Source organism: Aethalodelphis obliquidens, unplaced genomic scaffold (assembly GCF_003676395.1).
Source record: "Aethalodelphis obliquidens isolate GAN/ISIS:26980383/991018 unplaced genomic scaffold, ASM367639v1 scaffold60, whole genome shotgun sequence".
In the NCBI taxonomy this organism is placed as follows: Eukaryota; Metazoa; Chordata; class Mammalia; order Artiodactyla; family Delphinidae; genus Aethalodelphis; species Aethalodelphis obliquidens.
In genome coordinates this window covers 4,561,137-4,585,916 of record NW_020838004.1, presented here as the reverse complement: position 1 = coordinate 4,585,916, position 24,780 = coordinate 4,561,137, and the positions used below count along the sequence as shown (strand labels likewise).

General features: G+C 35.9%; 1 protein-coding gene across 2 annotated transcripts in view; it reads left to right on the top strand.

Annotated features, from left to right (window-relative positions):
- Nucleotides 1-22,751, top strand: part of SESN3 (sestrin 3) — a 74,005-nt gene extending 51,254 nt beyond the window's left edge. The window contains exons 4-10 of one of the 2 annotated variants that reach the window (XM_027087816.1): nt 34-216; nt 2,250-2,486; nt 3,230-3,404; nt 9,001-9,140; nt 9,968-10,158; nt 12,525-12,669; nt 14,727-22,751. In XM_027087816.1, the coding sequence (XP_026943617.1) occupies nt 34-216; nt 2,250-2,486; nt 3,230-3,404; nt 9,001-9,140; nt 9,968-10,158; nt 12,525-12,669; nt 14,727-14,813 (1,158 nt within the window). In that variant the 3' untranslated portion in view covers nt 14,814-22,751. The remainder of the gene's footprint in view (nt 1-33; nt 217-2,249; nt 2,487-3,229; nt 3,405-9,000; nt 9,141-9,967; nt 10,159-12,524; nt 12,670-14,726) is intronic. The other variant, XM_027087817.1, reaches the window with a different exon arrangement.
- Nucleotides 22,752-24,780: the final 2,029 nt, after the last annotated feature.

Genomic DNA, 24,780 nt, shown 5'->3' with positions numbered 1-24,780 from the left:
TTTTATCCACTAACTTTTTTCTTTGTGTTTCAGGCTGCAGCTAGACATCAGTGTTCTTACTTAATAAACATGCATGTGGATGAATTTTTAAAGACAGGAGGTATTGCTGAGTGGTTGAATGGTTTGGAATATGTACCACAAAGACTGAAAAATCTTAATGAAATAAACAAGCTGTTAGCACACCGACCCTGGCTGATCACAAAAGAGCACATTCAGGTACTGAGTGTTTCTTTTGGGAAAAGAAAAATAGTTTACTAACGGTTCTCACTAAGAGTTAATTCTTTATTTAAGTATTTTACTTAAGACTTAATTTTAAATACTTGCATATTAGGAACTTGAAAAATAAAAAATAGTGTAATAATATGTGTAAAAAAGATAAATTTAGAAAGTCAGTGGGTTTAATTTAAATGTAAATGAATATTTCTCTTCAAGTAATCAGTAATTAGTTTATACTAGTGCTTTAGCGAGTAGCTATAAGAAAAGTTGATTCCTATTTTCAAGCCGTAGATAGAACAAAGAACATGCACTAGCAGGATAAGATACCTGGGTTCTAGTCTCCTAACTTTTTTACCCACAAGTTTGTGACCTTTAGTAAGTTTACTTCTGTGGGCCTTGGTAGTTCACCCTGCTATAAAATGAGGGACTTAGATTGAATGAGTTCTAAACTCTTTTCTAGTTCTAACATTTCATAATTTTAAGATTTTGAAAAAGTGGTTTTGCAAATAAAAATGATTTGCTAACTGGTGTGTGTATGCTTACGTGCCTCTAGAAACTAGAACTTAGATAAGAGAGAGAACTGTGATTGACTGGAGCACTTGCCCTTCAAAAGGAGTGTCTGTGAAAGGCCTCCAGGGTGAGGTTGTTGTATAATATGCTTAGCACTGTGCTTGGCACTTGGTCACTATTCAATAAGTAGGAGTCATCATCTAAATCACTATCAGTAGAAGCCTTAGGTATTTAAAATCCCTGCTTCTAATGCATAGAAATGTCCTTGGTTTTGTTTTGTTTTGTTTTGTTTTTTCCTCATCTTGTTAGTTATTTACCCAGTTAAACCAAACTTAGCTTTTGTCAATATGCATACTCTCAGACTTTTATTATCTATTAGGGATTGTTTATAAAAATATGAACAAAGTTATAGCAATTTGAATATGTAAGGGAATGGAGATATAGTCCTGGGCTACAATATAGCCCATGCTTAATAATTAATAGAAGACAGTGGAGCCCCATGAACATTGCACTTTTCAAAAAGTTTGAAAAGCAGAGAAAAATGTATGTATACTCGGATTATATAATACTACTTATAAAAATAAAAGAAGATATGTAAAAGTTACATTAGAGTGGTAGAATATGATTGATTTTCCCTTTTTTTCCCCTGAGCTTTTGGTAATATATTAAATTTGTATGTAATTAAATAATGGAGAGTAAGGCAAAAGCAGTTTTTTGGTTTTGGGTTTTAGCTGTGAAGTGAAACAAATGAAGGTTTTACATTTGTGGTGGGGTGGGGGGGTGAAGGCACAGCAGGACATATCCCCACACATCCACATGCACTGAGAAAGAGACAGACAGACAGATAGACAGAGATGGATGGGAGAGGATCCCTGACGGATTAACAGCTGGAATTGGTATTGGAGGGATTACTGCTTTTAATGGCTTCACTTATGATTCCATCATTCATCTGGAGGATTCAGTAAAATAACGTATAAAAAAGTGCTTTGATATTCTTTATGTCCTTTCAAATGTGAGCTAGTATTCTACAGTTTCTCTCATCTGCTATAGGTTCTTCCTCCGTCAGAGAAGATATCTAAAAGATAACTAAAAGTTAACTTACTGAATAAATTTTTATGTGATTTTTAAGGTAGAGTCTCTACCTTAAAACCATAAAATGAATGATTTTGCTAGAGAATCTTTAAAGTCCCTTCCCTACTTAAAGTAGCTTCAGTGTTCTTGGATTCTCTAAAATACCTTATTAAAATAGCATAATATGTAAAAGTGCTTTGGAAGCAGAAGTTCCATTGTATATATAAGGAATTTCAGAGAAGCCACAACATACTTCTGCTGTTAGGTTAGATAGGTTTAATGTAACATTGTTTGAGCAAAGCTGTATCTTTAATATATGAAACATGTTTAAAGGGAATTTTAAGTATTATAAATGGACATGTGAAATTTTATAGATTTTTCCATACTTTCTAAAATTGCTTTGTAGCATTGTATGATTTTCACTTTTACTCTGATTTGCTTTTTCATTTCAGAAACTTGTCAAAACCGGAGAAAATAATTGGTCTCTGCCCGAACTGGTACATGCTGTGGTCCTACTGGCACATTATCATGCTTTGGCAAGCTTTGTTTTTGGTAGTGGCATCAATCCAGAAAGAGATCCAGAAATCTCCAATGGATTCAGGCTAATATCAGTCAACAATTTCTGTGTGTGTGATCTCGCTAATGACAACAACATAGAGAATGCATCTCTAACAGGCAGCAACTTTGGGGTTAGTTTTCTTAACTGTTTTCTTTACTACTTTGCCTTTTAACTTGCTACGTTAAAAATATCTAGAGGGCTTCCCTGGTGGCGCAGTGGTTGGGAGTCCGCCTGCCGATGCAGGGAACACGGGTTCGTGTCCCGGTCCGGGAGGATCCCACGTGCCGCGGAGCGGCTGGACCCGTGCGCCATGGCCGCTGAGCCTGCGTGTCCAGAGCCTGTGCTCCGCAACGGGAGAGGCCACAACAGTGAGAGGCCCTAGTACCGCAAAAAAAAAAAAAAAAAAAAAAAAAAAAATCTGGAGAATTTATCTGATTAAACAGGATATTATGTACTTGAAATATTTCATATAATTTTTATTACTGTAAAAATTTAACCTGTACCTGAAGTTCTGAATTGTCTTAAGGAAGCTTTTAAAGCAAATAGATTACAAATCATATTACAAATCGTAAGGCTGCCTCAATTTTCAAAATAAGTGTTAATGTAATTTAATATATACCAAATCCTAGAATTCTAGATTAAATAAATCCATTCATATAAACTTTTTGTATTTATAGCTGAAGCAGAAACACTACACTTCTGAAAATGTTTGATTTTGTCATATGATTTTCTTTGGAGTTACTGGAAAACCCACTTAGGAACTTAATAACTCTGCTAGTGCCACTATGCATAAGGTGACATTGGGAGATGGAGACATTGGCTGGAACAACTTTTAATATTAATAACACCCAGTATTATCTTCTCTGGCTCCAGATCGTCGATTCTCTAAGTGAGCTAGAGGCCTTAATGGAAAGAATGAAAAGGCTTCAAGAAGAAAGGGAAGATGAAGAGGCATCTCAGGAAGAAATGACCACTCGCTTTGAGAAGGAGAAGAAAGAAAGTCTTTTTGTGGTCTCTGGAGATACTTTTCATTCATTTCCTCATTCAGGTGCTTTTTATTTCACTGTCTTTGCCTTTTAGTTGTTCTTAGAACCCTGACAGACCACCTTCAGTATTTTCCATATGGATATGTCCAAACGGTTTTACTACCACGTTCCTTTAATTTAGTTCTCCTCTACCTGACCCTGATGCCATTGCTTCCCCTCTTATGTTGGTGTAGCTTTGAATATATTTCAGATTCAGTTGAGAGGTACTTCAGTTTTGTAGTTCATATTCTATCCTGAATAAAATGTTTTTTCAGAGCAGACCAGTTGCTTATAAGGTTAGATAGGAATATTTAATCCATCCTACTTTTGTAATTTTTTTTAATGATAAGTAAAATTCTGTTTCGACAGATGTAATTTGTAAGAACTATCTCTGCCTTTTTTGTGGGTGGGGAGTTATGTGGGAGGATTGTTCTCAACACTGCCACTTTTTTGCAGATTAGTTCTAAAATTATACTGCACTTGCATTTGCATTTCTTTGGAGAAACCTTTGGAATTTTATAAAAATATATTATTTAGGTCATTTTCTTAGATTAAATTTGGAGGAATTCATTCTGTATTAAAAGCTAGGCTTCTTTGCTCTAGTCTTAAGAGCACACTTTTTTCCTAATACTCTGAGAGACTTTGAAATAGGAGAGAAACTTTCCAATTATGACTAAAAAAGATATTGAACACCACATAGTAAATGTTATTAAAATAGCATAGACTCAGTAGACTTTGAAAGCTTAAACCCTTCAAAGTCATCAATCTACATAACATTTATTTTTACAGTTCCCTTGGTTTAAAAGAGGGCTTCCAAATGACTAGTCATAAAGCTAGTCAGTCTCATAAATCCTGAGGGTAATTGATTTGGCTATGTTTGTTAAATATGACGTTGACCAATAGCTCTCAGAAGTTTTACCAGGAAGAACAAGAACCCCTTTTATCATTTCCCCAATGATTTTTATTATGAAAGATTTTATCTACCAAACTGAGTATATTTAGTAATAATTTCTCAGAGCTTCTAACCAGCAGGAAATGCCAAATATAAAGAAGCTTATTGTTTTGGTTATTGATTTACTGTTCATACTACAAACATTTATTGTACCCTATGTAATCTCAGCAGGGTGGTAGGTACTAAGCTTTCCAGGCTAAATAAGGCATGATTCCTGCCCTCTGGGGGGGCTCTCATTGCTAGTGGGAGAGAAAGAAATAATTACAATACATGACAGAATGTGAAGGGTATGTGGACCCAGTCGTGGTGGGGGAGGAGTGTGGACAGAAGGGGTCCTAGAGGAGGACTTCCTCCAGCTGCCTGGCTCGAAGCTAAATCTTAGACACTTGAGTGCAAGGGAGTCTGACAGTGGCTGGGGGATGGGGAGTTGGTGGTGAACAGCATACCTGCCTGAGCCAAGGCACGGTGGTAAGGAAACAGGATGCTGGGTGCAGAAGCAAGTGGTTCTGCATTAGGACGTAACTCACGAGGTAGGTAATGTGAGGAGGAAGCTGATTAGGTAGGTAGAGGCCTTATCATGATGACCTTTCTAACCTTAAAGAGCAAGTAACCTGCCCTATTTTGGACATGTTGAGTTGTGATGTCTCTAAAGCTTCCAGTCGGGAGACATCTAGTACAGTGCTTCTCAAACTTTAATGTGCACTTGAGTCACTGAGGAATCTTGTTGAAATGCAGATTTCTATTTGGTCCATCTGGGCCAGGACCTGAGAAGCCTCATTTCTATCACGTCTCCAAGTGATGCCCGTGCTGCTGGTCAGCAAACCACACTTGGAGCAGCAAGTGTTGAGCAGGAGAGACTTTTAAGCTCAAGATAAAGTTTTGGAAGTTATCAGCATATATTTGGGAGTTAAAATCAAAAGCGTTGTTTATAAAAATCATCCAGGGAAAACAAATGGGACAAAGGAAAGTAATGAGCCTTCTAGGTAAACCAATATTTTAAAATGTAATTGTATTAAGGTTAGTAATATCTGTTCACTTTTAGACATTAATTTTTGTGTGTATGTATGAAAAATTTTAATATACACCTCTTTATAACTGAAAGAGTGAGTAGACAAAAATCCAGAGAGTATTTAAACTTATTTAGCACACTTTAGCTAACTGACATATATAAAACACTATATCCCAATCTGCAACATATAGCATTTTTTCAAGTGCACATAGAAAATTTCCCAATGTCAACCATATACTGTTAATAAAACAAATCTCAACAAATTTTGAGATTAAAATTTCATGGAGCATAACTTTTGACTGTAATGGAAGTAAGCTAGAAATCAGTAACAAAAATAACTGGAAACTTCTCAAGTGTTTAAAAATTAAGCAGTATACTTCTAAATAGCACAGAGTGAAAGAAAAAGTTACAATGGTTAGAAAATACTTGGAGCTGAATAGCGGTGAAACGTGGCATAGACATTAATTTTTTAAAGCTTCTCTAAGACCATTAGAGCTTAAAGGACATATAAATGTTTTATTTCTTTTAGGTTTCTTTTTTTAGTATTGAAAATATATTTTACCTTCTTGGACCCTTGAGCAAGGACTTCTAGCTTCTATAGTGAATTTTGACTAGCAAGTCTTAGACCCTAGCCAAAAATTATGTTCTGGTTTTAACAGAAAAGGCTGCGTCATTTATAAATTATTCAAGGAAATAAATTGTTTCATTATTAACTCTTCACCATTCCCAGTACTGAATTTGCGGGTCACACAAAGATAACAGAAAAATGACTCAGTATGTGGCTAATTGAGTTATTTTTATAGACTTACTACGTTTTAAAATGGAAATAGAAATTTATTTTTCCCTATAACAAGTTTCTTGGTTTGATCAGTGTGATAAAAGCATTTTAGATTCCATGCGGAGATTCTAAGAATAGTTTTTCAAACCTCTTGGAGAAAATAAATGTTTAAATTGTTCTACAAGGGGAGAATTCTGTAGCTTGATAACAGAGTTAACTAGCTTTTATTGTTGTTTTTTTTTTTTTTTTCCAAGTTAGAATGGTTCTCCATTACTGTAACACAGTATTTTCTGTAGTATATTAGTAGCCACCTCTTAGGAGCAGAAGAATGCAAGTAATATGTAAAATAATATTTTGAGTCCAGAGTTTGAAATATTTGTTTAGATAGAATTAAGATTAGAGTTTTATATTTGTCGATCAGACGCATTTTTTTTAATTTAACTTCTTAAGGTAAATTTAGGAAAAAAATATTTGTAGTATGAGAGAACTTTGTATATTTCCTTCTATGGACAAAATTGTCTAGAACACAGATCTTGACTGACTCCTAATTTGAAAATGAATAGATGGATATTATTTGTAGGATAAATTCTATCATATTTGGTTTTACTCTTTATTGTTTATTTTAAAATGTTTAAAGTTCCTGTGACAATTTAGAAATATATATGAGCAAAACAAAAGCTAAGAGCAAAGTCAAAGGAGCCAGCTGTGTAATAGTCAACTCCAGGATCGATGTCCGCCAAATTAGACCACCTGGCTGTACAGTGTAGGGGGAAGATCACTTCAAGAGAGGAACTATTTTATAGAACTTATTTATCAGTTCTATAAAATAAGTTTATTTTATAGAACTGATAAATAAAATAAGTTTATAGAACTTATTTATCAGAGACTTACTCACTGGTCTTGGTTTAACCCGCAAGACTCCTAGTTTTCATAGCAGCCTCAGTGATTGCTACTACATTTTACATTTTTGGCTTCATTTATATTTATCACGTGATGAACTGAATTCAGGAAAGCATAACGTCGTCCATACATGTTAGGAGAGAATGCATTGAAAACACCATTTTTTAAGTGTTTCTATTTATCTGAACAGAGGCTGGAGCACAAGGAGACAGGGCAGTGGTTGTGGGGTTGGGTGGGAAGAAGCCTGAGCTTTCTCTTCGGAGAACTGCAAGTCACCTAAAAGCTTCAGATCAGTTTAAGTAGTTTAATGTGTACAAGTTTCCCACATCATCTTAAACTAACCCACACTGTATTCATTACTGACACTCAGTACTGATAATGGTATTAGTAACTTACAGTTAGTTTTATTTCTTAAGTATATATTTCTTAAGTATATATTTATTTTCATATTATTTCTTAAGTATATATTTCTTTTCATATTAATGAAACAATGAAAAAATAGATATTAAGTACATAGCATAGTATCTGGTATATTGTAAGTACTCAACAAATGCTAGTTTCTTCTCTTTATGTGTAATAAGTTACGTAAGATTTTAATAAGCTGCTTCCTAGGTTGGGTAGCCTGGGCACTTGAGCTTTCCTGCCTATATTAAGCACCCTAATTAGTCCATGCCAAGGGAACTAAGGAAGGGTCAAAACTCATGAGAAAAGAATAATTGCTAGGATTTTCATGAATAGCAAAGATTAAAGATAATTCAGGTACTACTAGTCTATTAGGTCTTTCAGATGAATTACTGTAATTGCACTTGTCTACTCAAGACTGTCTACTTGAGGATTGTAATTTTTATTATGTCACAAAATTGTTTCATTAACTACTTATTTAATATTTATTTATTTATTAAATGTTAAATTTACTTAATATTAATTAAAACACTTATTAGGAAAATACTGTTCTTTATGTGGAAGAAACTAGTGTTTTATTTTGAAAAATATGTGTTCATTTTCTAGAGTAGAAGGTAGTAAATAAAGGTTGTTCATTCCCTTTTAGTGGTTGAAATCAGAAAAAGAGTAATTATAAAGACAGACTAACCTAGGAAAAAAAAATAAGTTAAAAAAGAATTATCTTTAAATCAAATTAACATGCATTGGGCATTTACAATTTTTCAGTGGTAAATTTTTAATATTATCAAGTATACAGAAGTCAACTGTCTTAAAATATTATTATAGTCTTCTGTCTTTCTGAATGCCATTTTGATAATATTCTAATCACAGTCTCAGAAGCACATTGTTTACTTCATGTGTTGTATACCTTGTTTTCATGTACACAGAAAAGCGCATGTATCTTAGGTGTAAAACTTAATGAACTTTACACACAAACTGATCCTTCCTGTTTAACTAGCACCCAAATCAACTCAGGGAATAATAGTGGTCCCCAAAAGTCTACTTTCCTCCCTATTGTGAACCCTTACAAGTTCTCCCTGGATGCCTCTTTGTAAGCTAAAAATGAACTCTATTGAACTAATTTTCACTGTGAATACATCCAGATGAAACACCATCTGATTTTAATAAAATTCATCTTAACATTAAGCTCAATTTTAAGTGGTCTTTCACCTCATCCCTTCTCTTTCCCCACATCCTACTTCATCCCCTGGAAAGATCAAAAATTTTTTTAAGCTTTATATTCAAAGGCCTGTGCTATCTTCCTTTTCTAAATAAGTAAAACACATGTATTGATCCTTGACTACTACTATTTAGATATTTAGTCAATTTTTTGCCTGGGTAACTACAGCTGAATGTTACAATTGCCAATATTTGGTAATGAAATTGTATTCAAAACGTCAGGTAAAGGTATTTTATGTGAATTTAAGCCATGTAGTCAATATTGTCACTTTGGAAAGCCATGGAAAAGCTAAATGAAAAAGTGGAGGAAAATGAAGCTGATTCATTTGTTCTAACTCCGTATGGTTTCCTTAACACTAGGTTGTTCATTATTGTCCTTAGATTTTGAGGATGACATGATTATAACATCTGATGTCTCCCGATATATCGAAGACCCTGGTTTTGGGTATGAAGACTTTGCCAGACGAGGAGAGGAGCATTTGCCAACATTCCGAGCTCAGGTAGGAGATGCCTTTAATTCAGAGAAACTGGAGAAGAGATACTCTCATTTTAATTGTGAAATGTTGAAATGTAAATAAATTGACTTCTAAATAAATTAATAGAGCATTTCGATAGAATCTGTAACTATCTTTATTTAACCTAGTTTTTGGCCTTGTCTAATTTGATGTCCCAGGTGATGGATTATTATTTCAACATTAACCCCCTTAGAAGGCAAAAGGAAACTGCTTTATTCAGTTACTTGCATTATTACATGATAGTTGTTTAATGTCCTTTTTTGGAGAGGGCAGGGAGGAAATTGAGTGATATGTTCACATTTATAATAAAAAGGCATTTTGTAATAAAATCATGTACATCAGTAGTTACGGGCTTAAGGGCCAGCCCCTCCCCAGCCCTAGAAAAGAGCCATAGTAGTGATGTGGTTCATAAAAAGAGAATGAGTGTGAATAATGACAGACTCCTCCATGCTTGCTTCATATGATCTGCTAACCATCCGTGTCACTGAGTAGGTTTAGTCACATAGGAATATTCCAAGGTCTTCTGGGGTCCTTCCAAATGACGGCATAGTTTGCATAGTACTTGACGACAGGAGGTAACCAGAGTTCATCACCAGTGTGCCGAACCCTGGACCCACTGAGGAAACAGCACAGCACTCCCATCTACAAACTGATGTGAAGCATTCTTGGTAAAGCTGCAAACTTGGAATTAGTGAAAGAATTACGGACTTTGAAATATCTCCACTTACTTGCTTCAGTAGTTACACTTAAAAACATAGACTTTAAATGGAGAGTGACCATTTTGTAATTGGAGATACATTTTATGTTTTTAGGACTATACCTGGGAAAATCATGGGTTCTCCCTGGTGAACAGACTTTATTCTGACATTGGACATCTTCTTGATGAGAAGTTCCGCATGGTCTACAATCTCACGTATAACACTATGGCCACCCATGAGGATGTTGACACAACCATGCTGCGCAGAGCTTTATTTAACTACGTTCACTGTATGTTCGGAATCAGGTATGGTCATCATGGAGACAGTTTTATATGTTTCTAAGTGAAAATTCTGGCATGCGTCTTACTTCTCTCCCATTGAGAAGTATATGCTTCTGGGGAGAAAATATTACATGTGGACTTCTGATTTTTAAAAATTAATTCTGTCTTATAGAAAAGCATTTTTCTTTGTTTAGCTGTTACAAATCTTAACATGCATATACAACTATAGTAGTTAGAATCTACTAAGAAGGGAAAAGAATATCAGTAATCATTGGGGATAGGAGAGAATCACTCAATTTGAGAAACCTTACTGGACGAACTGGACATTTAAAAATGTATATATTATGTCCCTTTAGATGGCAGTAAGAAGTGCTGGTTGGTTGGTTGGTTAGTTTTTGGAGGAATGGTAATTAAGGTATAAATAAAACTAGGGTAGAGTCCTCCCTCATAAAGCTCACATAAGAACACTGAAACGGGGCTTCCCTGGTGGCACAGTGGTTGAGAGTCCGCCTGCCGATGCATGGGACACGGGTTTGTGCCCCGGTCCGGGAGGATCCCACATGCCGCGGGGCAGCTGGGCCCGTGAGCCATGGCCGCTGAGGCTGTGCGTCCGGAGCCTGTGCTCCGCGACGGGAGAGGCCACAGCAGTGAGAGGCCCACATATCGCAAAAAAAAAAAAAAAAAGAACACTGAAACGAAACTGTAAGTCAATATAAATTAGTGGTCTCTAAATTTAGAAAATTAGAATTGAGAGGACAGGGAGTCAATGAGTGAACGAGACTGAATGGTCTAATCAGGAAAGCTCTTTTGGAGAACATCCTTTTTGAGCTGGGTTTTGAAGACTTTTATGGAGAGGGATTTGCAGAAGGAGAAAATCCCCTTCAGTCAACTGAATGAATACATTCAGTTGACTGAAGAAAATCCTCATTCAGTCAACTGAATGGATACATTCAGTCGGCTCTATACTATATCCTTTCTGATATAGTATCAGAAAGCCTTTATGGAATGGAATTAAAATTCAATTTGTTAAGCAACGTGGTTTCTATAACTTTTTAAAAGATCCCAAATTTCCTGAAAAATCAACTAATAATGAAATAGTCCACCTAAAGGACACTATTACAATGGTAAATAATAAATCTGCTATTTGCCCATTTACCATTCTAGAAAGAATCATCACACTTTAAAACAGATATTATACCAACCTAATTAAGAAAAATAAACACTAATAGATTTTAATTCAGTTGCAATAAATATTTATTATGTTCAAGACAATAAATAACAAATATTATGGTGATTATTTTTCTCTGTTGGATGCTACTAAATAAAGTTTATATAAAATCCTGGAGGCTTTTTTTTTTTTTTTAAACTAAGCATTATGTTTGGGTTAGAAAGTAACAGAAAATATAGAAGAGAAATCCCACAAGCTCCCATTACTACATTTACCCTTGTATCTGCCTCTGTGCCTGTTTGCTCTTTCTTCTCTCATATTGTGGATGAACTGTCTATACTCCTATGCTCTTGGGCATAGAATCCCATCTCCTCTCATCTTCAGAAGATCCCTGTTCTAGCAATTTTCCCTTCTCCCTCCTGCATAATCAACTTTACTCTCTTAATCAGATCTTTCCCATCAGTATATAAACATGCTATTATTTCTCTCATCATCTCAAAAAAACAAAAATCCTTTCTTCATCCTTCTATTCCCTCTGGCTATTGCCTCATGTTTCTGCTCCCATGCACAGCAAATCTCTTTGAAAAAGCTTTGTGTGTCTACTGTCACCATTTTCTCATCTCCCATTCTCTTGTGAACCGACTGCAGTATCAGGCTTTTACTCCTGTTATGTCAACAGAGCTGCTCTTACTGAGGTTGTCCGTGACCTCTGCATAGCTCCTTGCCATGGTCAGTTCTCAGTAGCATCTTCTTTGACTAGTCAGTAGCATTGGACGCAATTGATTATCCTCTCTTCCTTGAAATGGGAAGCCCTAGACTCCTGCCTTAGGGCTCAAATGTCAGCATCTCAGAGAAGCCTTCCTGCCCGCTCTATCTAAAATCACAATTCCCCTCCCGGCCTCCAGTTGCATTTTATCTCCATAGCAGTTATCACTGTCTGATACATTGTATGGTTTTCTTTTTCATTTCTTTCTTTTTTCTCCAGTAGAATTTAAATTCCACGGGTCCAGTGATTTTTGTCTATTTTGTTCATTTGTGTATCACCAGTGCCTAGGGGGCAGTAACATGGCACATAATAGACACTCAGTAACTATTTGTTAGGTGAATTAACGAATGAGCGTTTGGTATTTAATTACTAGATAATTATTGTGTCTTGGTATAATTTTAGAAATCAGAAATTTTGATTCTGTCATTCTAAAGCTTGTTGTCATATTGCTTATAGGTATGATGACTATGATTATGGAGAAGTTAATCAATTACTTGAACGAAGCCTGAAGGTTTACATTAAGACAGTGACCTGCTATCCTGAGAGGACTACCAAGCGCATGTATGATAGTTACTGGCGTCAGTTCAAACACTCAGAAAAGGTGTGTTTCATGACTAAACCTTTTATCGTAGACAAATATTCAATATAAGAAGTCATGATTATGAAAAAATTATACATGAAAACATTAATAAATTAGCTCCATCAAAGAAATGGAAGTGGCATTATCTGGCCATCTGTTTTTCTTTCCGTGATTTTAAATTAGGGTTTATTAACTAAATTTTGGTTCTGTGTTTTGTCCAGTGTGCTGTATAAAGTAAAAGTTTAGCATTGGCCTTTGAAAGATTGGATCTGAATATTGATATTTTAAAAGGACATTTGGGAAACTGTCCACCATCCTACTAGTAAAAATCAAACCTTCAGAGATGTTGTGCGAGCTATAATCGTATATTATTGTATGCCCAGAAGGCATACCCATTTAGAGATTCCTTCACTCTAGCCATTACAGTTAACCTCTTAGAACAAGGGCGTCTCACTCCAATTTGGTAATTTGGTATTTTGACAATATAATGGATTTGGATCTTTGAGCCAAATATGTTATTATATAAGGATATTTCTTTGGATTGAAATATATAGGAATCCTTATTTAAGACCTAATAAATGTTAAGGATCTTTACCAATATACTAGTACAGTATAAGTATGGCTATAAATCCTAGGTCTTTGACCTTAAAGGCCACGAATCTTCCATTTATATCACAGTTTCTAAGCTTGAGAGTAAGAAAACCTTTTCAGGGTCCTAATATTCACTCAATAACCATATGACTTAGATAAAGAATGTTATGACCTCAATCCCTAGCAGACCTTCTTGAAGTCTTAGAGCCGATCACACATCATATAAATACCCATTTGCCTCCAGCATCTCTCCGAGATGGATCGCTATGCTCTGCTTATATGTTTGCATTAGATTTTCTCCCTTTACTAGGTGGTATCTAGAAATTCTCCTTACTCATCAAGAGAATAGATCCAACAATACATCTAACCTATAGAAAGATACCAAAATAATCTAAATATATCACAACATATTTCTTTGTAAACATTTTGAAAATATGTGGGTACATAATTTAACCTATCGGATGAGCTGTATCCCCCCCAAAAAAGTTAGGTGCTTGTTCACAGCTGTATCTGAAAGACTCTAGGCAAGCTGTGCATATCTGAGTACCAGACACTAATTCCAAACTGCTTTAAACGTCACATTTTCACTTTAATATCTCCCAAGTACAGGCATACCTCAAAGATATTATGGGTTTGGTTCCAGACCACTGCACTAAAGTGAATATCACAATAAAGGGAGTCACATGAATTTTTGATTTCCCAGTGCATATAAAAGTTATGTTTACACTATATTGTAGTCTATTAAGTGTATAATAGCATTATGTCTTAAAAAACAGTGTACATACCTTAATTAAAAAAATACTTTATCACTAAAAAGTGCTAACCATCATTTGAACCTTCAGTGAGTCATAATCTTTTTGCTGGTGGAGGGTTTGAAATGTTGTGAGGATTCCCAAATGTGACACAGAGACACAAAGTGAGCAAACGCTGTTGGAAAAATGATGCCGATAGACTTGCTTGACGCAGGGTTGCCACAAACCTTCAGTTTGTAAAAAACACAGTACCTGTAAGGTGCCATAAAGCAAAGCACGATAAAACGAGGTATGCCTGCAAATCGTAAGAAATGTTTTTAAAAGCTTTCCAAGGAATAAGCATAGGCTATAAGAAATGTGGGGCTGAGTTTTAGCCATATAAACTTTTACAACTGGAAGAAAGTATAATTTGTAGGAAAATTGTGATTTGTAAAAATCAGTTTTATTTTATAACCCAAAAGATTGACTGGCTTTACATAACATCGATCCTAACAAAATTATTGGACTTTTTAAGACTTTAGGGGTCATTTTTACTGCTCACTTTTTTTTATAAACACAGTTTTCTTATGAGTATTACATCATGTACCCGCATAAATATGCCCAGGCATGTGTGTTTGTATATGTGTCTGTAATACCCATGAAAAACATTTGTGAATGTCTGATATATGAAAAAAAAATTAAAGTTTTTTCAGTTGTTTATGATGGTCACTAAATTGGTAACACTTTCATTTCTAGGTTCACGTAAATTTACTTCTAATGGAAGCACGGATGCAAGCTGAGCTTCTCTATGCTCTTCGTGCCATAACTCGGCATTTGACCTGAAGCATCATCCAGGGAAAATGTCATATATGTGTAAAGACCTTTTCACATAGGCTATACATCAGAAGCTGTTTGTGATGTAGCATCAAACATTATTCAATTCTCTAGTGTCAAAGTTTTAGCCGTTTTTTTGGGGGCGGCTGTAATGTGCAATGATGTATTTTCTTTTTCTTGATGCTTAACATGACTAACAATTGCAAAAATAATACTGAGGAGCACTACTTGGCATTGTTTATAGTTGGGTTTTTGGATACTGATCATAAGTCATGAACCTGGTTTGTTAATGCTTAACTTCAGTGCTTTGGGGTTTGTGTGTATGTGTATTTTTGTTCTTTCCTTTTTTTTTTTTTAAATATGGAAAAGCGCTTACAATCTGCTCAAGCAATTGTTTTTCAGATATCGGAATTCAGCAATGAATGACCTCCTCTGGCCATTCTAGAATTTTAATGTTGTGTCCTAAATCTGGTGGAGGAGAAGCATGCGCTGTTGAACTAAGCTGCTCACAGGACACTCATCTGTGTCCCCAGGAGATTATTTGTCAGGCACTGTTTATTTTTTTTTATTTGTTTGGTTTTTTTTTACTGCTATTGGCGATAACATGAAATGTGATACAGCCATTGTCCATAATTTAATGTGAAATTGATCATGATGAATTCTATAGCATGCTACTGAAATGCCAAATTCAGCTAGTTTCTTTCTCTTCTGAAACAGAAGTTTCCGTTTTCCATATCAGATGTATATATTAAAAGTGGAATTATGCACAATCCTTTCTATCACTGACAGTAATCCTCAGTCATCAGAAATAATCAGTGCTTGCAGGGCTACTTACAGTTCACTTAGTTGGCACATATAAACATGTACCCACATAAGACTGACCAAAAATTTTCTTTGCACATTTTTCTTTTCTCATAGTGTTTTCTATATTGCAGTAAGCGGAGGAAGGTTATAATATACCTATATTTTTTCCTGTTAGGCTTTTAGAACTTATTTTCCATGGTTTTTCTTACGATAGGTTAAACAGTTTATTATTCAAAGGTAAAAATTGTGTTTCTATGCATTAATGTGATTGAACGACAACAACAAAAGAGTGCAATATGTTAAAAAAAAAAAAATACTCGACAGACTTTCCCCCTACTATGTCACTGCAGAAGTGTCCTTTTAACACAGAGCCATAAAGAAATTTGGTTCAGATTTCTTTATCGCCCAAGGCTTTTGCCTTCCTGGGGTTGAACAATGTTCCTTTCATAATGCCAAAGCATCCCCTTCCCCAGAAAAATCTCTTTGGACAACTGGTTAAAAAAAGATCTCAAGTCTTAAGGGAAGAAAAAGCATCCCAAAAGTCACATTTTTGCATTGGTTTATGTTGCTTGATTAGATTATCTTCACAGAGCACAACATTATGTGTTTATAGCTTTAATTTATATTATGTTAATGAACCAGTGAAGTGCCTAAAGAGATGCTTACAGCTATCCAGTAGGACACAACTGCACTGCTTAAACACTTTTTGGTTAACTAAGGGTGACTTGAATTTTACACAAACATGCTAATTGTTTTAAAACAGATCCATTTTTTCATAGTGAATAAGATAGTTAAAATTTTCCGTTAGAGTTCCCACAAAGATTTCATTTTAGACTTACTTGTTATCTAGGACTTGCTTTTTTTCTCTCATGAAAGAATTGTGGACTAGTGTTCTGTTCAGTCATTTTCCCCTTCCATTTATCATCCTTTTCCGGTACGATCCATTAGGTTGCTTTCTTTTAGGCATTGTTCTAGATAAGAAAATAGAAAGATGACTGTAAACCTATGAATATGAGATAGTTCTGCATTTTTAGATTCCAGGATTTTGTTTGAAATCTTCCACGTGAGGAAAAAAATTGCTAATTTTTTTTAAGACAGGGTGGTTTATTTAAAGAGATTATTCAAAGAACTCATGTCAGATCTAGTCTGTTTTGTTTATTGTGTATACCATATGTTGATTTTATGCCATATCACATTATATAGATATGTGTTAAATACGAAGAAAGTCTTTAGGGGAATGGCAAAATACGAATGACAACATGCATGTCCATTTGACTTCCCTAATTTTAGAACTTTCAAGTTGAGGATATCCTTTACTCTTGACTTTTTTTTTTTTTTTAAACTAGAATTCTTTCAGTTAATATCCCTATGTTTTTGTGCAGGTGACCTGTATTACAGGATAAAAAATGATTTTTATATATTGAAAAGGAGGAGAAATTCTCACAGAACACCATATGAGCTTTAGACCAAAAGGGGAAACAAGGTTTAAGTAACTAAAATGGCCACTTAGTTTTTGTTTTTTGTGTTCCCCCCAACCCCCGGAAATGTAGGTAGCTGGAGTTGGGTTATGGAAATCTTAGTGCCTTTACTAGATCTCTTTCCTAGCAAGGTTTCGTATTAGCTCAGCATTGATCTGTCTCATCACTAATCAGGAAAATCAGTTGACTTGGAACTATAAACAAAGACAAAACAATATATTTATGAACCTCACTGAATCAGCCTAGAAAAGTTGACTCTGAAGGTGCCAAAGCACCTGCCGAGATGCAGCGCGCACAGCCTTCCAGGTTGTGAGATCCATTGTACAGCGAGTTTGCTGTGAACTTCAGCTAATGCAAACTTGAAATTCTGATGCGGTTTTCCAGGGTGGTATTTTTTCAGAGTATTGAATTTACTATGTAGTAATTTATAGTATAGCTTTTTATATTAAAATGTGATATTTTTAAAAGAGATATCTGGTTCAATTGGTGTATTGATGTGACTATACGATCTGCTAACCCACCCCTTGGGCTCGCATTGTGCCAAACTGAGATGTGCAGGTGTGCGTGAGAAAAGCACACGTGAATGGGAAGCCTCTAACTCCGTTGCTTATTATTTTCAAAATAGTCTAATGATCCACTGCTGTATGTGTTCGGTGGATAGCCGTTTACTTTTGAATTTCAAATTTTCCCACTTCCAGTTATAACTCAATTTCTCAGATCACCTTAGGAAAATCCAGCTACTCTCCTCTCTGAAAGTAAATCTTGAACCCGATCCCTTGACTGCGGGAGTGGCCAGGCAGGTGCCTCCTTGGGAGCCTTCTGATGAGGCTTCCTCAGATGGACTTGTGATAATTAGAGGAAAACAGGCTTTTGAGACGGGACAACTTATTATTTCTTCACCTTTTTGAGCTAAGGATACTATCTCAGTCTCAGGAAGAATCTTTGTCCCATTTGGGGTACTTTTTAAATAAAGAATGGCTGGTGTGGAATCTGGGGCATGGCCTTGGCCTGTAATTATGACTTTAAACTCAAATAATATTGACAGAGCAACACAGGACTGTCTTAGAACAGAAAACTCGATGTCAGCTTTATATCAGAATCATATTTGAACCAGAGCCCCTATTTTAATTGTATTATAAAGTCCCTTAAATTGGGCTTGACCTATATACACTAACTAACATGTATACAATAGATAACTAATGAGAACCTGCTGTATAGCACAGGGAACTCTACTCCATTTCGCTGTACAGTAGAAACTAACACAACATTGTAAAACAAATATACCCCAATACAAAATAATTAATTAATTAAGTCCCTTAAAGATTTTTAATGCTTCTAACAGCTAGTTAACATTATTCCTGAGCAACTTTTTTTCCCACCTTATAGAGTTTTTAAATCCAAAATCTTAGATCTTTATGCCACAGCAAAATGAAATTATCAACGAACAATTAAAGATCTGTACTTAAAAATAGTTCACCACTTTCATGCAGAGCGCATGCATATATGATGGTAAGATTCTTTTAAACACTAAGGACAATTCGTGAGGGAGAAAAAAATTTCAGTGCATATTATAAAAATGATTTGCACTGTGCTAGTAAAATGAGGTTTTTGTTTTGTTTTATGTTGTGTTTTAAAGACAATTCTAAATCATGCCTCTGGAAAGCAAGACCTTAAACTCTTCTCTTTATCTAAGGGGACTTTTCTTCTTTTATGCAAATAGACGGTCTTGCATGAAGCGAAAATTATGCAACAATAATGTTATATAAATAGTAGAGGAAATCTGCTAACAGTATAATTCAACAGTAAACTGAAAGGTATATGGCTCCTCTATTCAGATCGAGTTTTAAGTTACCTAATTTTATAGTCAGAACCTATTCTAGGTGGCCATAATCATAAACTGTGTTTCCCGATTATATCCCTCTGGAGACTGAGAATCAAATAATCTTTCCTTAAAACAGTACTGTAACATGAATGTATTCATCTCAGTCAACAGAACTTCAGTGCCCCCTGTATATGGGGCTTACTTCCATGCTAATTTGGCTTCGTTAGTAGTATCCGCTCAGGTGAGACCTAGAACAAAAATATCTGGGGTGAAATGGATCATAGAGGTAGAGGTACCTGTCAAGGCAGAAACCTGTGAGGAAGGAAGAGTCTTTCAAAGAACACAGGGACCATAATTCTAAGAGCGTGGCTGCCGTCAGCATCACACACCTAATCTAAAGGAGCACTTCCTATTGTGGGAGCTTCTGCCTACATTCAGCCCGTCCTTTCCTGCCTGCTTTCTCTTCCTCCAAGTGCCTCGACCTCTACCACGCTCGCTCTCTTCCCCTCCCCTCAGCCCATCTTGGTCTGAGCGCCTTTTCACAATCCAAACGAAACATCACCAGCCACCTGCTGATCGTCACCAGCATTTACTTTTCCCAGTTACTTCTTCTCCATCCATGAGGAATACGACTTGTCCCAACTCCCTCGAAATCCCCCTACCATCTAGCTATATTTTGGCTAACCTTTGCCCTGGACACCCTCCCAGATCTAATGCAGCACCACGTGTAATCTCGTCCATCCCATACTGTTCTACCCTTTCCCAGCTGCCAAAATATCTTGCTCTCCTCTACCTCATCCCCAAAGAGCCTATAAACTCAGAGTATCCAACCTTTTCATGGATTCACTCTCCGTTGTTCAGTAATACTACTTCCATATTTTAAATAAATCATAGAAGATTTTTGCCTTCTATCAAAGTAGGAATCTTTATATTTATACATGATACAGAAATTGAACTATTTCTACCATGCAGAATTTAGCATTTAGCAGGATTTTAAAGTGATTGAATTGCCATCTTAACCTGGATCTATATTTGGTTAGTCCAAGTTATTTGAATGTAAAGTGAAAATTCTCCAACAATCCAGATTGATCTGTAACCTATCAATGGAACAGGAAGTTTCTGGCATACAAATGGGTGGTGTTTCAGACATTTGTTTTATTGGTGTCATTTGGGCCTTGAAACACATTTCCAATAGAAGGACATATGATAAAGCATGTTTAGGTGGTCCCACTGGATCACAGAAGACCATTTGATTTATAATATAGATAAAATACCATAAAATTGGCTACATAATGGTTTGATTAAGCTTCCCTAGGTTAGACTAAGTTTCTAACCCCTATTCCTACCCTATTCTCATGCGGGAAAATGAGCTACGGGATGAAAAGGGAATGCACTGCCTTCGTAGTCCTTACAACCATGGCTGCACTTCCGGTATATCTAGACAGTATCATTAAGGAACAGGAAACGCACAGAAGGGGAAGAAGCATCAGTTCTTCCTCTCTGGCCAGTGCCTGCTCAGTGTGGTCCATAGATGAACACTGTCAGGCTTCTAACGTGGGGCGTGTTTATCTATAGACCTGAAGACAAACCCCCCTTGTTTGAAAGTACAGATTATTATGATCTACAGTGGTATTTGGATGGCCTTCCACGCCCGTTCATGAACAACCCAACCTGATAACAGAGTCTAGTCGATTCCTTTAAGGGCCCAGAAATGAATAGATGCCTGGTTAAGAAATGAGACTTGAATGATGGAGACTGAAAGGATGGTTTTTATTAAATCATATGTCATGAAGTGTTCATTCCAGCTTTAATTACGACTGCACCACCACCATGAAGTCCAGAGTTGAAAAAAGAAGGAATATGGGGGCGGTGGGCGGGGGGATGCCTATCTGATTCTTTTCAATGCTTGTGGAAATCTTTGAAATAAGAAAATGCATACTATAAAATAGCCATTAGAACAAACACCCCATTTTACAGCTCATAGGACAGCATCAAATGTTAGTAAGTCTAAATATGATAAATGTAATTTTTAGTATATAAATTTGCTAAAACAGTCTATTTTCTTGCACCCCTCAGTTTAACCTCTTAAAAATGAATGTATAATTTTAACAGAAAGAATATCAAAAGGAGAGACACTCTCTAGTCTTTAATGTTAAAATATTGTTTATGAATGCTGATTAGCTTAAGTATTCATTATGACACTTACTGAATGGAACTGATCATACGTCTCTTTCTTGAGTTAGTCCTTACAGATTGTCAGCTGACTCCCAAATCTGATAAGGAAGGATCAAAAGGTAGGATAAAGGAAATGTATCAGTTGGGTAGCCAAGAAATTTCCTTCGTAATGTTGAGACTGTTTTCTCCTTTCTGAATTTCACTGGTTCGCTAAAATAAAGGGTAAGCATTAAATGGTACCCTTGTTCATCAAGGAAAGAAAGTCATCCCAACTCTATATCTACTGCAGATAATTTCCTTTACATCCATATATCTTCCCTGGAAAGAAAATGCAATTTTTCCCTTCCTCTTTCTCCTCACGTTTACTCTTTTCAATCCGATAAGATAGACACAGAAAGCAAACCACAAGCCAGTTTGGCATCTTCTCCATGCTAATAGAATACTCACAGCCACATGCACAGTTGGAGCAAGGTTACAAAGAACCCTGTCAGGTCAACTTGGAACATGGCCTTGCTACTGGGATTAGCTCCTTCAAACCTGAAAATAACTTTCCTGGTCATGGAAGAACTGGATGTATCCTTTAGCTTAAGAAATAGGATTTGAACTTGAAATCTCTTTTTTTTTTTTTTAACCTGATTTTGCAGAGCAGCTACATCATGAATGTATATATTAAGACTTTGTAGCTGAATTGCACATGAAATCAGATTGCCAACTTCTTATCTTTCAATTTTAGACATCATTTTATCCTTAAGTTGTGAGTGATATATGTAGCATGCTGTGAAACGTCTGTTATAGTTCTTTAATTCATCAGTATTAATACAGAATTATCTTTTGCGTTCCTTGGTACTTTTTATTCCATGTAATCAGAAGCTGTGATGTTTTGCCTTTGTAGTCCTGTGCTTTGTTACTGTAATTTTTTTTTTACGAAGCACGTGACTTTGGACTAACGTGAGGCGGATGACGTGATCTTTAAGACTGCTATATATCTATCAGTCTCTTACTATATAAGGTTTTCAATTAGAATAAGCTTTTATCAAATAGATCATTGATGCAATTTAGGATTCACACAATTTTCAGTGTCAAATGGCGGTCATACATTTATAGTTTCAATTCTGAAAATAGCAAACTTGCTAAACAGCCACTTTAAACTTGTTCTGGCAAATCAGACCCTGCTGTAGATATAGTCTAAGTTAGTTAACCATATAAGGCTTTTCAACTATTATGCCCTCCACATAAGTCAGCAGTTAAGAAGATTATAGAACCCATGAAAGCTTTTTGTGTGTATAACTAGGTTTTATTTTTCTTATGTTGCTGATTCTACAGTTCTGACTAAAGCTGACCTGAATGGATCAGTTTTTGTGTAATATTCTAGTGCTTTAATGCCTCTTTTTTTTTTTTTTTTTTTTTTTTTTTGGAGGGATGGGTAATATTATTTGAACAGATGCAGAAGGAACTGTTGGTGAGTCAAGGCAAACACATTTGAAATAAAGGAACTGTGTATTAACATGTTAACAATTCATAACTGCACTTTTTATGACATTTTGAAAATCTATTTATAGGTACAGAACAATGGGTTTTGTTAAACTGTATCACATTTATACTTGCAGAAATTTATTTCATTGTTATTAGTAGGAATTTTATTGGTTCAATAAAATTGGCAAAACTGAACACTGTTTGCTTTTATATATATATTTAAATTAATATTGGAGTAGCATTCTTGCCTAGGTTTGTTTCTGCTTAAATTACTGGACATGCATTCTGAAAGACATCAGCATTGTAAGAGTCATTTTTTCCCCCTTATTTCTTCCTGACCCAGTTTTCTTGTGATATTTCTTACAGTCACTTGATACTGCATTAATAGAATACTGCAATAGTGTAAGTTGTGCAAAACGTACAGTTATTGTTACCTTTGAAAATGTCCATTGTGATCTCAGCAATAGGCAAATTAGTTTCACTATTATCTCTTATTAACCAAAAATAGTAAGGTAGAATGAGGAAAGGGGCATTGAACCTGGGGTCAGAGCTTGAATTCAAAGCTCGTTTTTCACATTCTACTAGCTTTGTGACCTTAAGGAATTTGATCTCTAGGAACGTCGATTTCTGTCCCACAATCTGAGGGGGATAATGCCTTCTTGAGATGGTTGTTTGAGATTAGGTGAAGTGTAATAATATATTTGAAATATGCAGTACAGTGATGACTCTGAGTGAATAAATGAGAAAGCCCAGAGAATACTCTTGTTGCTAACTGAAATAAAGAGTTAGGAAGGAGAATTTGGGGGGAGGGGGGTTTATACATGTGTAATGTGAGGTGACAGTAAGACTCCCAAGTAGAAATGTAAAATAGTCTTTGGGAAAGTTATAGAGGATGTGCAAAGCCTTTTGTGCAAGGTATTCCAAGGAGAGCCCTTTTTACTTCTCTTAGCTCGCTGATTACATAAAAATTCATAGCAAAGGCAAGAACTCTCCCTTTGTGCCATGTGTCCAGCTGTACTGGGAGATCAGCAAAAACCAGCTTCTTGCTAATTAGAGTCTGCCTTTTTCAATAATATGCAACCTCTGGGAGAGATAAAGGACAGGACACATCAGACCAAACTCAGCCAACAGCTAAGTTTCCACTTCTCCCCCAGTTCAAACTCCAGCTTTTTGACCCTAGCTCCCTAGGAATTGATTAATAACTTTGAGCCATTTTTAAAAGTAAAATGAAACTCCTTGTTTATGTGTGTATTTGACCTTTTCACATATATGATCTCACTTAATCCTCATAATAACTTTGTAAAGAAAGGATGACATTTTACAGAAGAGGAACTGAGTCTTGAGAGCTTTGCCCAAGAGTTGGCACTTAGAATCAGCACAGTGGGAATTTGAACTCTGTCTTTCTGATGCCACTTTTATACTAAACTTCACTACCTTAATTCAGCCTAAGTTTCTTAGGTTAATGATATAAATGACTATGCTCTCAACAGGACATTTTAACTGAAAAATAAAAGGATAGTCCGTGCTCCAAACAAGAGGTTAGATAACTTACCTCTCTGGCTAACTTGCAACTTTTTTTAAATTTTAAAAAACAGATTTTTTTTTCCTCCAGTCCTGAATGGGCCTTACGATTTAAAAGACGCTCCCCGAGGGAGAGGTTCACAGACCAATATATAAAAGCAGGACTTGTCAATCTAAAGGCCAGAAGTCTCTCCAAAGAGAACAATAAGCCTGATCCTAAAGAAGACTCAGGAAAGCTTACAACCGTGTTACTTTTTTATTTTTAGGACCATTCTGTATGGTGGAAGTTACCAATGCAAAGTCATAGTTTCTAATGTATTTAATTTTCTTCTCCCATAATCTCACGTACTTGAGATGTTTCAAAACACAGGTGGGCCCAAATCTTTCCATAGAACTCTTTTTTAAATATATAAACTTACTTACTTTATTTATTTTGGCTGCGCTGGGTCTTCGTTGCTATACACAGGCTTTCTGTAGCTGCAGCGAGCGGGTCTACTCTTTGTTGCAGAGCACGGGCTCTAGGCACGCAGACTTCAGTAGTTGTGGCACGCGGGCTTCAGTAGTTGTGGCTCGTGGGCTCTAGAGCCCAGGCTCAGTAGTTGTGGCGCACGGGCTTCATGCTCTGTGGCATGTGGGATCTTCCCAGACCAGGGATCGAACCTGTGTCCCCTGCGTTGGCAGGTGGATTCTTAACCACCGAGCC